The sequence below is a fragment of the Pipra filicauda genome, unplaced genomic scaffold (assembly GCF_003945595.2).
Source record: "Pipra filicauda isolate LSUMZ 115617 unplaced genomic scaffold, ASM394559v2 scaffold537_size357629_pilon, whole genome shotgun sequence".
NCBI classification, from domain to species: Eukaryota; Metazoa; Chordata; class Aves; order Passeriformes; family Pipridae; genus Pipra; species Pipra filicauda.
Genome location: NW_024104684.1, coordinates 345122 through 357591, shown reverse-complemented (window position 1 = coordinate 357591; position 12470 = coordinate 345122). Strand labels below are relative to the sequence as shown.

Below are 12470 nucleotides of genomic sequence, written 5' to 3'. Positions count from 1 at the left end.
CACCCCCCCTCCTCCTGCCAGCACCACGTCACCCCCACTCCTCCTGCCAGCACGTGGCCCTGGGAAGGTGGCCCGTGGGGACATGGGGTCAGTGCCACGCGTGGCCTCTGCGTGGCCTTCCTGGTGGCAGTGCCGGAGCTGCTGCTGCTCCCGTGTCCCACACCATGTTCGTGGGGTGGTGACGAGGCTGCTGTCCCCATGGAAAGCCTTCAGCACCTGCACATCCCCTGTCTGTGCCATGCTGACCTTCTACATCCCCGCCCTCCTCACGGCCCTCGCCCACCGTGCTGGGCAGGGCATCCCCCCCACCCACATCAGGGGGGCAACCTGTACCTGCCCGTGCCCCCCACGCTGAACCCCACTGCTTGTGGGGTCAGGACCGAGAAGCTCTGGACAGCGTGGTCATCCTCCTCCAGTGTGAGGGGACCTGACCCCAATGGGCTGGAGCTGGTGATCCTAAAGGTCTCTTCCCACCTTTATGACTCTGTGTGTGTGTGTGTGCCTCAAACTGCTGCTGATTTACTGCTGCTGTGAATTTAACCAGAGCTAACGCTGTGACTGCGAGTTCAGGAGGAGCCTCCCTCCCTGCCCGGAGTTCAAGCAACGGGTTCTTGCAGAAATCACCTGGTTCTCTCCTCTCTCACTGCTGTCCAGGAGGTTTCATCCACTGTGTGATGAAACTTGGCATAGAAACATTCAGTCTGGCTTCTACACCCCGTGGGATGGAGAGTTTATCCATCCCAGGAGTTAAACTCCTCACTGCTAAAATCCTTTCACTGTTAAAAAAATATCCTCTCATGACTAATTATTTCCACTGCAAGGCTGAGTGTCTCCAGAAGATCCTCCTGCAGCAGATTTCATTTTATGAAGAGTGTTCCCTGGACCGTGTGATGGTATTTAAAGCCCTGTAAATGTGGCACTTGGGGCCACGGGTTGGTGCTGGGCTTAGCAGCCCTATGTTTGTGGTTGGACTCGATGACTTTAAAGGTCTTTTCCAACCTAAATGACCCCCTGATTCCCTGGGAAGGTACTCAGATGGGAATGGTGGCTGTCCTTGAAGAAGGACACGGGTAGAATTTAATTTTCAGCTTTAACAGACCCCTCCAAGCCCAGGTGACACAGCTCCAGCACATTATGGACCATGCTCTGTTATCAGTGCAGAGTGAGGAGCTCTAACAGAGGGAGAGGAGGTCTCTGGCCTGGCCTGGCATTTCTCAGAGCTCTTGGTCCCTCTGAGCAGCCCTGACTGTTGTGGCCACCCAGGAGGAGCCTCAGGGCTCTGATCTCTCTCTGTGAGCTGGACCCCAGTGGGAGCAGGAGGGGGAGCCCCAGGAAGAGAACTTGCTCTTCTGCCCAAGCAAAGCAGAGGTTGGGCTGCAGACAAAATGGGAAATGAATATTTTTTGGCATCATTTCAGTAGAATACTTGAATTTCAACTTAAAGTTCATCCTTTTCCTCCAGTTAAAACAGAAGCAGCTTTTCACAGAGCACAGCGAAAAGGTGGGGGAAGGCAAAGGGGGAGAGGGGCAGTTCACCCAAAAGCTGGTGTCAGAGGACCCACCCCATAAATCAGGGCTGCACTGTTGTCTGTGGGATGATGCTCACTCACCACCACTCTGGGCATAGAACCCCCATTTTCTGTAGGGTCCACAGAAAATGTGCTATTTTCATTTTCATTAAGAACATGGGAGCTGCCCTCATGGCCAACTTCCATCCATCCACCCACCCATCCACCCACCCACCCACCCATTTTGATGGGCACCCCAGTGTTTTCAGGAGTTCCATCTCCTGCTGGTGGTGCCTGAGGCCATGGCAGCCTGGGAAGGGAGCTCATGCAATCACAGAATCACAAATGGTTTGGGTTGGAGGGACCTCAAAGCCCATCCAGTGCCACCCCTGCCATGGGCAGGGACACCTTCCACCAGCCCAGGGTGCTCCAAGCCCCGTCCAACCTGGCCTTGGACACTTCCAGGGATCCAGGGGCAGCCACAGCTTCTCTGGGCAACCTGGGCCAGGGCCTCCCCACCTTCACAGAGAATTCCTTCCCAATATCCCATCTAACCCTGCCCTCTGACAATGGGAAGCCATTCCCTGTGTCCTGTCCCTCCAGGCCCTTGTCCAAGGTCTCTCTCCAGCTTTTCCCCATCTTGCCACGATCATTCTCTCCTCTTGGTGCATTCCCATCTCTCCTCCTCATCCCTACAGAGGGTCTCCCAGGAGTGTTTCCTCCTGCCTGATGTCCCTCATTGAAGCATAAACCAGCAGCACCTCCCAGTCCTGCTTTGACATCACACCCAGTTCTTGCTCCTATTTAGCTCCTGGTGCAAAGCCAAGGCAAATCCCACTGGACACTGGGGTTCAAGGACATGTTTGCATCACCTCCTTTGAGGCAGTGGATCAGCCAAAACCAAGAAGCAGAAGTCCCCAGCGAGCCTGGGAGCCCTGGGGAGCCTTGTGGAGGGTGATGACAAGGCACGTTCACCTGCAGCCTGGAGGGAAATGCTCCAGCAGCTCCTGTGTGGGTGTGGAGATACAAATATCCATATAAATATTTAAGGCAAAGCCATCAGCTTTTCTAGGCTGCTTTTCTCATGTCAGCTCTCAGACAAATATCAGATAACTGATGGTGTTACTGTGGTTGAAGTGATGATGAGTTTTAGAGGGAGGGTGCCTGTGTCATGAGGAGCTTGTTGCCCTCAGACCCTTTTTTCCTTCAGTGAGGGCTGCACTCACCATTTATCCGACCAGGACAGACACTGGGGTGAGACAATGTGCCCTTGGCAGTGCCAGCTGTGCCCTGATGTGACTGATGGGTCCTGCCCAGCTGAGATGCTGCTGCTGACAGAGCAGGTACCCAGAGATCTGTAAGGAAGGACAACCTTTGTGCCTCAGCCTGGCCAGGTGGGTAAGTAGGACTGAGATCTTGTCTCCTCGGCTTGCAGAAGGTTCCTGGGCAGCACTGGGAGCTGCCAGAGCTCTGCCCCTCTGGAGAGGGTGGAGTGGTTGTTGTTTACTTCATTCATGCTGGAAAACAGCGCCCGCGTTCGTAGGTACAAGGATATCCGAGGCCAAAATCTCCTGCTCTTGGACTAACAGGTGTTCACTGCACTGCTTTTTGGCAGCACCTTTGGCATCCCCAGGCTGGTGGGTGTTTGTTGGCTGCGTCCTGCAGTGTTGCTGCACTGTGAGGGTTCTCAGCTGTGCTCAGCTCGGAGAGGCAGAAACCGCCTGGCACAGAGGCCCTTCCCGCAGGTCTGTGCTGCCAAGGCTATTTCTAGGGAAGGAGAAGATCACCAAGCCTGAGATCAATTCACAGAAAGAAAGAAAACAGAGGTGCAAAGGATTTAAAATAAAAATAGTGGGAAAAAAAGAGATCTAAACTGAGGATGAGGCTCGGAGCCAGCAGAGCTGATGTGCTCTGCAGCACTCGACAGGAGGGAGTCGGGAATCTCCTCCCTGAGGCACGGGAATCCACACTGGGATATGCAGGTGAGGGAGTCACCTGGCAACATCAGAGCCCAGGTCTTGGTACCTGCAAGGGGCTCCTCCTCTTGCTCTGCTGCTGGGCCAGGAAAAGCCCGAGCAAGGATCAGTGAACTCCCCCCCTGACTGCCGGCCCAGGGGTGGGATCTCTGTCTGAGGTGCAAGTCTGCTCTCCCCCTCCAGCCAGGATGTCACTCCCAGTGCTGTGGCTCCCTGGGGCAGCACAGTCAGTCTGTCACTCAGTTAAACAGCTCTCCATGCCCTGGCACAGCAAACCCAAAATCCATCAGCCAGGCACTGCCTCCTCCATCTCCAGCAGCTTTCTGACTTCTAGGAGCTGTGGTTCTCTGTGCTGGGAGCTGATCACAAAGGTAAAATTCCTTCTTGCTGCCAAGTCAGAATTCCAGATTCCTGCAGCGACACAAAGCTTTGCTGTGTGTCCTGGTTGCTGTTCTGTGGGTTCTGTGAATTCTTTTGCAGGATGAGCAGGATCTGCTGCAGGATCTGCTGCTGGATCTCTGACACGACAAAGATGCTGCACTAGGTAAGAGAGCAACAGCTGCTTCCTTAGACCTTCTACCTTCCTTCCAACAGGAATCCCGGGAGTGGGAAGTGGGAATGTGTGGCTTGCCATCCCTTTCTGCTGCCTGTACGTCATTTCCACCCTGGGAAACAGTGCAGCCCTCCTTGGCATCAGAGCTGAGCGCAGCCTCCACAAGCCCATGCTCCCATTGCTGTGCCTGCTGGCCATGCTGGAGCTCGGTGTGTCTGTCCACGCTGCCACGGTGCTCAGGGTGCTGCTCTGGGCTCACAGGAGCCCACCTTTGACACCTGCCTTGCCCAGATGTTCTTCAGTCACTGCTTCTCCATCCTGCACCTCAGGGCTGCTGTGGGCCATGACCCTCGACCCCTTCATGGCATCCACAGCCCCTGCTCTGCACACCCCTCCTGACCATCCATCCCCTCATGGTACCACAGCCCCTGCTCTGCACACCCCTCCTGACCATCCATCCCCTCATGGTACCACAGCCCCTGCACACCCCTCCTGACCATCCATCCCCTCATGGTACCACATGCCCCTGTACCACAGCCCCTGCACACCCCAGCCTGGCCATCCATCCCCCATGGTACCACAGCACCCTGCCCCCCATACCTGACATCATCCCCTCATGGCACCCACAGCCCCTGCAAAACCCCCCGACCTCCCCTCATGGACCACAGCCCTGCACACCCCTCCTGGACCATCCCTCAGGGACCCACAGCCCCTGCACACCCCTCCTGACCATCCATCCCCTCATGGTACCACAGCCCCTGCACACCCCTCCTGACCATCCATCCCCTCATGGTACCACAGCCCCTGCACACCCCTCCTGACCATCCATCCCCTCATGGTACCACAGCCCCTGCACACCCCTCCTGGCCAGCCCCAGGGTGGGAGCCATGGCAGTGCTGGGGAGGGGGCACGGGCACTCCTGCAGGTCTGTTGGCAAATCTGGAACCTTCCCGTTCCCCCTCACTTCCGAGTTTACTCGGAACCATTCCAATTGCTGCCGCCAGAGCCACAGCCCAGGCTGCTCCCAGTGCCGGGTATTTCAGTTGATATTTATTAGGAGAATACAGAGCAACTATAATTCTTAGCAGGAATGTTGTTGCTGCAGCTACAGCTGTGGGTAGAATTAGGCAAGGTGTGCACAAAGCCACCTTTCTCCCACAGAACTGTCAGCCCAGGGCTCCCAGCCCCCAGCCCACGGGCTCCCCAGGGGAATGCTGTGCTCTGTGGAATACAAATTAAAACAGAAAATCAATGCTTAAAGGGCTCAAGCTTTGAACCCAGACCCGTGCCTGTGGGGTTATGAGGAAAAAATTAAAAGTGAGTTATAAAATGCCCCTGGAGCCGACGCTAATGATCTTCTTGGCTTGGCCTCTGCTCTTTTCAGGGGCTGATGTGGAAGAAGTTAAACTTTTCCAGCCCTCAGCACTCAAGGAATTCACGCTCCATCTGCCTGTGTAAACAGGGAACTTGGCATTGTTTAATTGGGGGCTGAACTCCCGTGCGTGCCCTGAGAAATGGAATTGGTCCATTTTCTGCTGCCCCACTTCTCAGACACAGCTCAGACATCTGCGCCTCCACTTGGCACTGCAGCAGCCCAGTAATTAGCTTGATAAGTTAAATTAGCAGACAGCTCTCCAGCCTGCTGGGATTGTCTTCAGCATGAAAATGCAGACTGAGGTATTTGAGTCTGGGTGTGCAACCCTGGGTGATGCCTCCTCATCACCATAAATGTGCTTTGGTGGCCCACAGAAGTTGAAATATTGATTTATCCACTCCATACATCACCTGCTGTTCTGGCCTGATAAATATGGGTAAAAATTGGGAAAAGGCCCAACCTGCACCCATGGGGCTGCCCGGAGAGTGGGCATCCTGCCCCTCCACAGAGCTGTTCACCTGGACTGCTGCACAGTGAGGCTGAGGCAGGAATACTCTTTGCCTGCTTTTCCCATCCTGGTTTTCTCTTTGTCCCTGTCAGACACAAAGCAATGAAGGCACACGGGGACAGGATGAATCCCCACGGCCCAGTGGGTGCTGTGCCCTGGGGGAGGAGTGGGACTCAGCTCCAGAGGGTAATCAGCTCCTGTGCCAATGGATGAGCCTGTGACAGCTCAGTCCTGGCTGGGCAGGGCTGCACAGCCCCATCTCCAGCTCCCAGGGAGTCACCAGAGGACCTGGATCAGCACTTTGGGAGTGCTCAGCAAGGTTGGACTCCATGATCTTGGAGGTCTTTTCCAACCTCAGTGATTCTGGGGTTCTGACAAGCCTCACTGTCCCTCCTCTGTGTGCTTGGGAAGATTCAAGTCCTCCCAAACAAAACTTTGTGGAGAGAGGGCTGGGAAAGGGCTGGGGAGAGGGAGGTGCATGGTGCCCTGTCTGCACAGCCACAGGGGCCTGACCTGGGCAAAGAAAGATTGAGGGAGAAGCGACAAAACACTGCCAACAACATCAAACGGGATGGTTTGGTCTCTGAGGTCACTCCGTGCCGGGCAGTGAGAACTCCCACCCTTCCAGCCAGGTGAGACTTCAGGATAGGGAAGGACAGGTCCTCATCAGCTGAGAAGTGTGATCCCTGCACGGGCCTGGTCTCCACTGCAGAGCATTTGGGCTGGAAGGGCACTAAGAGAACAGGGAGGAGGGAAGGGGGGGAACAAGGGAAAGGTGAGGCAGATCCACTCTGACAAGTCGCTCTGGGGTTTCCAACCTTCCTTTCTCCAAAGTCACCAAGGCAGGTGAATCAAACATCTCTTAATATCCACATATTCTGAGGGGATTTGCAGCAGTGCTGCAGTTGCCATGGCACCAGATTGTGCCAGTGACACGGGACAAGGTCGTGGTCCTGTTCCCAGCCAGCCCTGGCACAGGGGGCTCATGGAAGAGAGCCAGGAGAGCTGGTCCCGTCCCTCCAGTCTCACCTGGGGGGTTGCTTTGGCCCAATGGATTCAGCCCATCCTAAGGGCTAGGAAAGCTGAAAGGATCCCCTTTGTTCCACAGGCAGAGAGACTCTCTGTCCAAATACCTCTGTGAGGTAACACACGGCATCAAAACCTGCCAGAAAGGTCGCTGCAGGAGCAGGGATTCATTTGGCAACTTGGGAATTTCCACACTGGTTCTTGGAGCAAACAACATCTTCATTTACTTCTCAAAAGCAGTGATGCATCTACAAGATCAGAGCAAGGACCTCATCAGTCACCCTGGCTCCAGCAGGGTGTCACACACGGCAGACACGCCCCAGGGGTGGCTGATTTTGTTGTGATTGAATTCCAGCCCCGCTGGCTCTGGCTCCTGGAACTGCCACTCCTGCCAGAATTCCCTGGAGAGGTGTAAAGATGTGCCTATAAATACTTGATAAACAACCCCAGAAGGGGCAGCACAGAGCTGCTTAAACAGTATTTTTGGCTTATGCTAAGAAGTGAACTCGGGATTTTTTCTGCTCCTGTAATTTTGATAAGTGTGGGGATAAGGCCAGATAAAAATAATTACACCTGATAGTCCCCTGGTTCCCCTGCTCCTGACTGACATTTGAATAAGAATTCTTTGAAAGGATTTGCAATCAGCACAGATTTGGTTCAGGTCTTGTTTAGAACTGACAAAACTCCTGAATCCCTTTGAATTGTGTCAGGCAGCCCTGGAATGGAGGGAAGTTCCCTCCAGCAAGATGATGGATTGTTCTCTCCCACTGCAGCTTCTCTCAAACCTGGGACAGCATCACAAAGCTTTGATGAATGAGCTGCACACAGTGCTGCTTGGGAAAGGAAGGGAATGTCCACAGTAGCACAGAGCAATAATGAACAGATTTCAGGGATTCCTTCCTGGGGAAATGGGTAGGAAAAGGCATTGGGAAATAATGTTAAATTATAGAAATCAGAGAATGGTTGTGCTCTGTGGTTGTGGTTCCTCATCCATCGGGAGATGCCACCTCTCCTCCTGGAGCTCACCATGGAAATCATGGGATCACAGAATGGTTTGGGTGGGATGGAACCTTCAACTCACCCAGTCCCACCCCCTGCCATGGGCAGGGACACCTTCCACCAGCCCAGGGTGCTCCAAGCCCCGTCCAACCTGGCCTTGGACACTTCCAGGGATCCAGGGGCAGCCACAGCTTCTCTGGGCAACCTGGGCCAGGGCCTCCCCACCCTCCCAGCCAGGAATTCCTTCCAATATCCCATCTAACCCTGCCCTCTGGCAGTGGGAAGCCATTCCCTGTGTCCTGTCCCTCCAGGCCCTCGTCCAAAGCCCCTCTCCAACATCTCCTGAGCCTCCCAGGGGCCCGAGTTCAAAGCTTTTCTCCCGGATCAGGTGCTCTCCCAGGAGCATCCCCAGCCCTGGAGCTGGGCACGGCAGTCACCAGCTCCCTGGGGACACAGCACCTGGACAGGGAATTCTGTGCTGGCTTCTCCTCATCCCGCTGTGCTGCCGAGCTGGGAGAGCGGATTTGCACAGTGCTCCTGGACACGGGGGGACTGTTGGGGTGTCCTGTGCAGGGCCGGCTGTTGGACTCCACGATCCCTGGGGGTCCCGTCCAACTGTGGATACTCCACGATCCCGTGATCCCCGCTGCAATCCCTCCCTGTTCCCGGGACCCTCCCCGGGTTTCTGTGCCAGCCCTGCACTGGCAGCGCTCGCACATGAGGGAGCACTGCGGGGCTGTGGAATCTCGCCCTGGCACAGCTTTGGCGAGCGGGAACAGCCCGCGCTGGCCCCGCGCTCCCGGCGCAGACACACGGACACGCTGCGGGTGATGCTGGAGGCCTTTATTTGGCGGTCACGGCCCGAGGGGTCCCCCGGGACATCCCCCCGTGCTCCCGCTCTGCCCGGGGGGCTCAGTGGTACCTGCGGGCCAGGGCGTGAGCCACGACACCCACCAGCTTCTGCCAGGCGAACTGGCAGGCGGGGGTGAAATCCCTGCCGAAGTGGGAGGCCAGCACGATGACGAGGATGTCTCCGAGGAGCTGGAGGAGGAGGAGGAGGACAGGCAGGGTCAGTGCTGCTGTGCCACAGCCCACCCGGAGCTCCGGATGTCCGCGCTCCCTCCGCTCCCCCGTGTCCTGCCGTGCCTTTGGCTCCGAACAGCTTCTCCTTTTATTTCTCCCCGGTTTTCCTGCTGCAGATTTCCACCCCCACCCCCCCCAGTCCCTCTCCTTCCCGTCCGCCCCCGACACCACCCACGACCCACGAGCTGTTTCCTTGCCCTGACTTCTCCCTGAGGCTGAATTCCCCTCCTGCACGGACTCTCTCACACTGCACACTCCTCCTCCTCTTCCTCCCCAGCCCCTCGGGCTGTGGGGCTGGTTATGGGCGTGTCTCTCCCTGTGCCCTGGGACTGCGACAGCAGAATCCTCAGCCTTTCCATAGAAAGCTCTGAATTTTTGGAAAACAATATTTACTGCATTCTTAAATATAAAATAAAACCAGAAAGAAAGAACCTTGAAAACATTAAAGCAATTTGGCCTGAGAACCACCCTAAAAAACTGTGGGTTTTTTCTTTCTCTTTTTAGGTCTAAATGAAGACAATGATTCATTTGCATTTGAGTGCGTTGGAGGAGTGGGGAGCGTCCCACCCGCACTCCGGGCAGGACTCTGCTCTGTGGTTCTGCTTATCTTGCTGTAAGACCTTGGATTTCCTGAAATGCTCTGCTGAGCTTCCCTCTGCCTCCTCCTCCTCCAGCCCATGCTGCACCTTCCCCTGGGGTCGTTCCCCAGCCCGATCTCCTCCCGGTAACCATCTCCCAGTATCTGCCCCTCCCCGGTGCTGTGCTGGCACCGCAAGTGGGACTTCTTAGGGTGAAGTCCCCCACGCTGTTGCAAACAGCCCTTGCACAAGCTGCCACCTCTCCTGGGACACAGGGACTCTGCCCCCACCGCCCAGGCAAGTGCCCCTGGACAGGGTTGTTTGAAGCAACAGCAAAATCTGCCTCTGCCCACAGGGCCCAGGGCAGGGGCTGGGACAGCAAACACGGCTCACCCTGAAGTTCTCGGGGTCCACGTGCAGCTTCTCACAGTGCAGCTCCGACAGCTTGGAGTAGGTGCCCTTGATGTTGTCCAGGTTCTTGACGGCCTCCCCGAAGGAGGTGAGCACCTTCTTGCCGTGGGCGCGGACCTTGGGGTTGCCAACGATGGCCGTGGGGCTGGAGAGGTTCCCAAAGTTAGAGAAGAACCTCTGGGTCCAGGGGTAGACGATCAGCAGCCTGGGGAGAGATGGAGGGACACAGATGTGTTAATGCTCCCAAACGCAGCTGCCTCGGTCTCCTGGCGGGTTTCTCTCCAGGTTCCCGGGGCTGGACGTACCTGGCCAGGGCCTCGGCCCCACATTCCTCCACGTTGACCTTGCCCCAGATGCTGCTGATGAGCTGCTTCTCCTCTGCTGACCAGTGCACCATGGTGGCTGCTCTGCTGGGCTGCAGGAGGGCACAGACCCCGTAGCTGAGCCCAGACCCCGCCGGCCTTTTATCCCTGCCCGCAGCCCCTCCCCGGCCCTTCCCGAGGGGCCATGGGATGGGGGGGTCCCCTCCAGCAGGAGGGGGAGCAGGAGGGGATGGCCAGGGTGTGGCACACGGAGAAGGGGCCTCTGGTTATCCTGAGCTCCAGATTTGTCCCTTCCCCTCTGTGAGGGCAGCTCTCCTCTCACCTTCCAGGCGTGGGCCCCTCTGGGGGGGTGATGGTCCATCGCCACTGAGCTGGACTCAGAGGTGTGAGCCTGGTGCCTCAGCATTCCCAACACTGGGCTCTGCCTTCCCTCATTGAAATGAGGAATGTCCAGGCCAAAATCCAGCCCCTGGCAGAGTGACCCCGAGGGGTTTTTCCCCAGCAAACTGTGCAGGGCCCTGCCCTGCCCTGCCCGAGGACTCCCTGCACCACCAGGAGCTGAGGCAGTGCTGGAGCTATTCAGAGGATGCTCAGGCTCTGCAGCCCAAATCTGCATTAGCCTCATTTTCCCTCTCCCATGACAGAACTTGACCTGTTTGATTTATTTGTGCCTTTTGGAGCAGGAAGAATCATAGTTGCATTTCAGAGTCCAGGTTCAGAACTGGATTTCCATGATCCTTGTTGGTCCCTCCCAACTCAGGATGTCCTCTGGTAGAATCACAGGTTGGTTTGGGCTGAAGGGACATTAAAGCTTGTCTTGTTCCACCCTCCTCCCGTGGTAAGTTCACCCAAATGTTCTCCCCTCAGATGTGAAAGGACCAGCCCAATGCAGTGCTGCTGGACAGGGAGCAAGGACCACACAGGACCATCCTGCTCATCTCAGTTCTGCTTCCAGCCACATCCATAAAGGGGGGGTGAAACAGGCTTAGAACACCAGGTTTGTCACTGCAGGACCTGCTGTGGGCTCAAAAAGCAGCAAAAGCTCAGCTCAGGGCTGTCCAGCCTGGGGGGAGCCCAGGGCCTTCCCCTTCAGAACCTGCCAAATTCCACAAGCCACCCCCACTCAGCCAGGCTGTGCTCTGAGGAGGAGACATCCAGGCTGCCCTGACACACCTCAGCACCCAGGGGTTTTGCATCCCAGCCAGGAGCAGTGCCCTGGGGAGCTTCCCTCTTTTGTTTCCTGCATAAACCCCAAGAAACACCGTCCTTGCTGAAAGCACAGGGGCTTCAATGCTGATTCCAAGGCACCCGGAGGAATCTGCTGTTTTCCCGTTGTTTTCCACAGGATTTGGGCTGGGCTAGGGAAGAGCTGGGGACAGCTGAGGGGGTGGCTGCGTGGCCAGGCTGCAGCAGAGGGGCAGGGCTGCCCAAGCTCCTCTCCAGACACCAGCTCTTGCCTTCCTCCACAGACCATCTCCTGCCAAGTGTCTTCTGTACTGAAAATACGGCAGGAAAATCAATTCAAAGAAAGAAAATACTGAGGGACATTTCCAGCCTGACAATATTGCTTTCTCCCTCTAGTTGTAGACCTTTTTTTAATGGAATAGGGATGAATAACCTTCATTAGATTTGCCTACATTTGTCTTTTCTCCAGAAGACCCAGTGTGGGGGGCTGGAGCACGATGACAAATCAAGTTGAGCCCAGCCTGGGTGCAGTCAGGGGGGAGAGAACATGCAGGGAAAATGCTGCCAGGCACCAGTGCCCCCCCCTGCACCCCCTTATCAGCCCTGCCAGGACCTGGGTGCTGCCAGTGCTGCTCCAGGCACCGCCCGGGGGTGCTGGCACCCACAGGGACCTTCTGACAGCATGGACTGGGAGCAGGGACTGTTCCCATCCTGCCATGCCCCTTCTCCCTGCTCCCAGGAAGGGGGACCCTGAAAGGAACCCCAGGAGTTCCAGCCCAGCCCTGTCCTGCTGGGCTGATCTGTAGGGTTTGACCTGAGAGGTCTACTTGGCTCAGAGAGTCATATAATCATGGAGGGGTTTGGGTTGGGAGAGACCTTTAAAGCCCATCCAGTGCCACCCCTGCCATGGGCAGGGACACCTTCCACCAGCCCAGGTTGCTCCAA

General features: G+C 56.3%; 1 protein-coding gene across 1 annotated transcript; it reads right to left on the bottom strand.

The window, feature by feature from the left end:
* Positions 1–8760: 8760 nt before the first annotated feature.
* On the bottom strand, positions 8761–11872 carry LOC113995138 (hemoglobin subunit epsilon). Its single transcript, XM_039387168.1, has 4 exons — positions 10663–11872; positions 10323–10432; positions 10000–10222; positions 8761–8986 (listed from the first exon to the last, which is right to left on the bottom strand). Exons 1-4 carry the CDS (start codon positions 10963–10965, stop codon positions 8858–8860), a joined length of 765 nt encoding a protein of 254 aa, XP_039243102.1. The 5' UTR covers positions 10966–11872; the 3' UTR covers positions 8761–8857.
* Between the last annotated feature and the right edge of the window lie 598 nt (positions 11873–12470).

What these genes read in the sequence shown, in the direction of transcription:
- LOC113995138 (XM_039387168.1), bottom strand. Translation starts at nt 10,965, where the DNA reads ATGAGGCTAATGCAGATTTGGGCTGCAGAGCCTGAGCATCCTCTGAAT. An exon ending in GAGGGGCCCACGCCTGGAAG is followed by an intron (nt 10,433 to 10,662) that starts GTGAGAGGAGAG and finishes GCCCTCCTGCAG; the next exon opens with CCCAGCAGAGCAGCCACCAT. An exon ending in TGGACCCCGAGAACTTCAGG is followed by an intron (nt 8,987 to 9,999) that starts GTGAGCCGTGTT and finishes CTCCTCCTCCAG; the next exon opens with CTCCTCGGAGACATCCTCGT.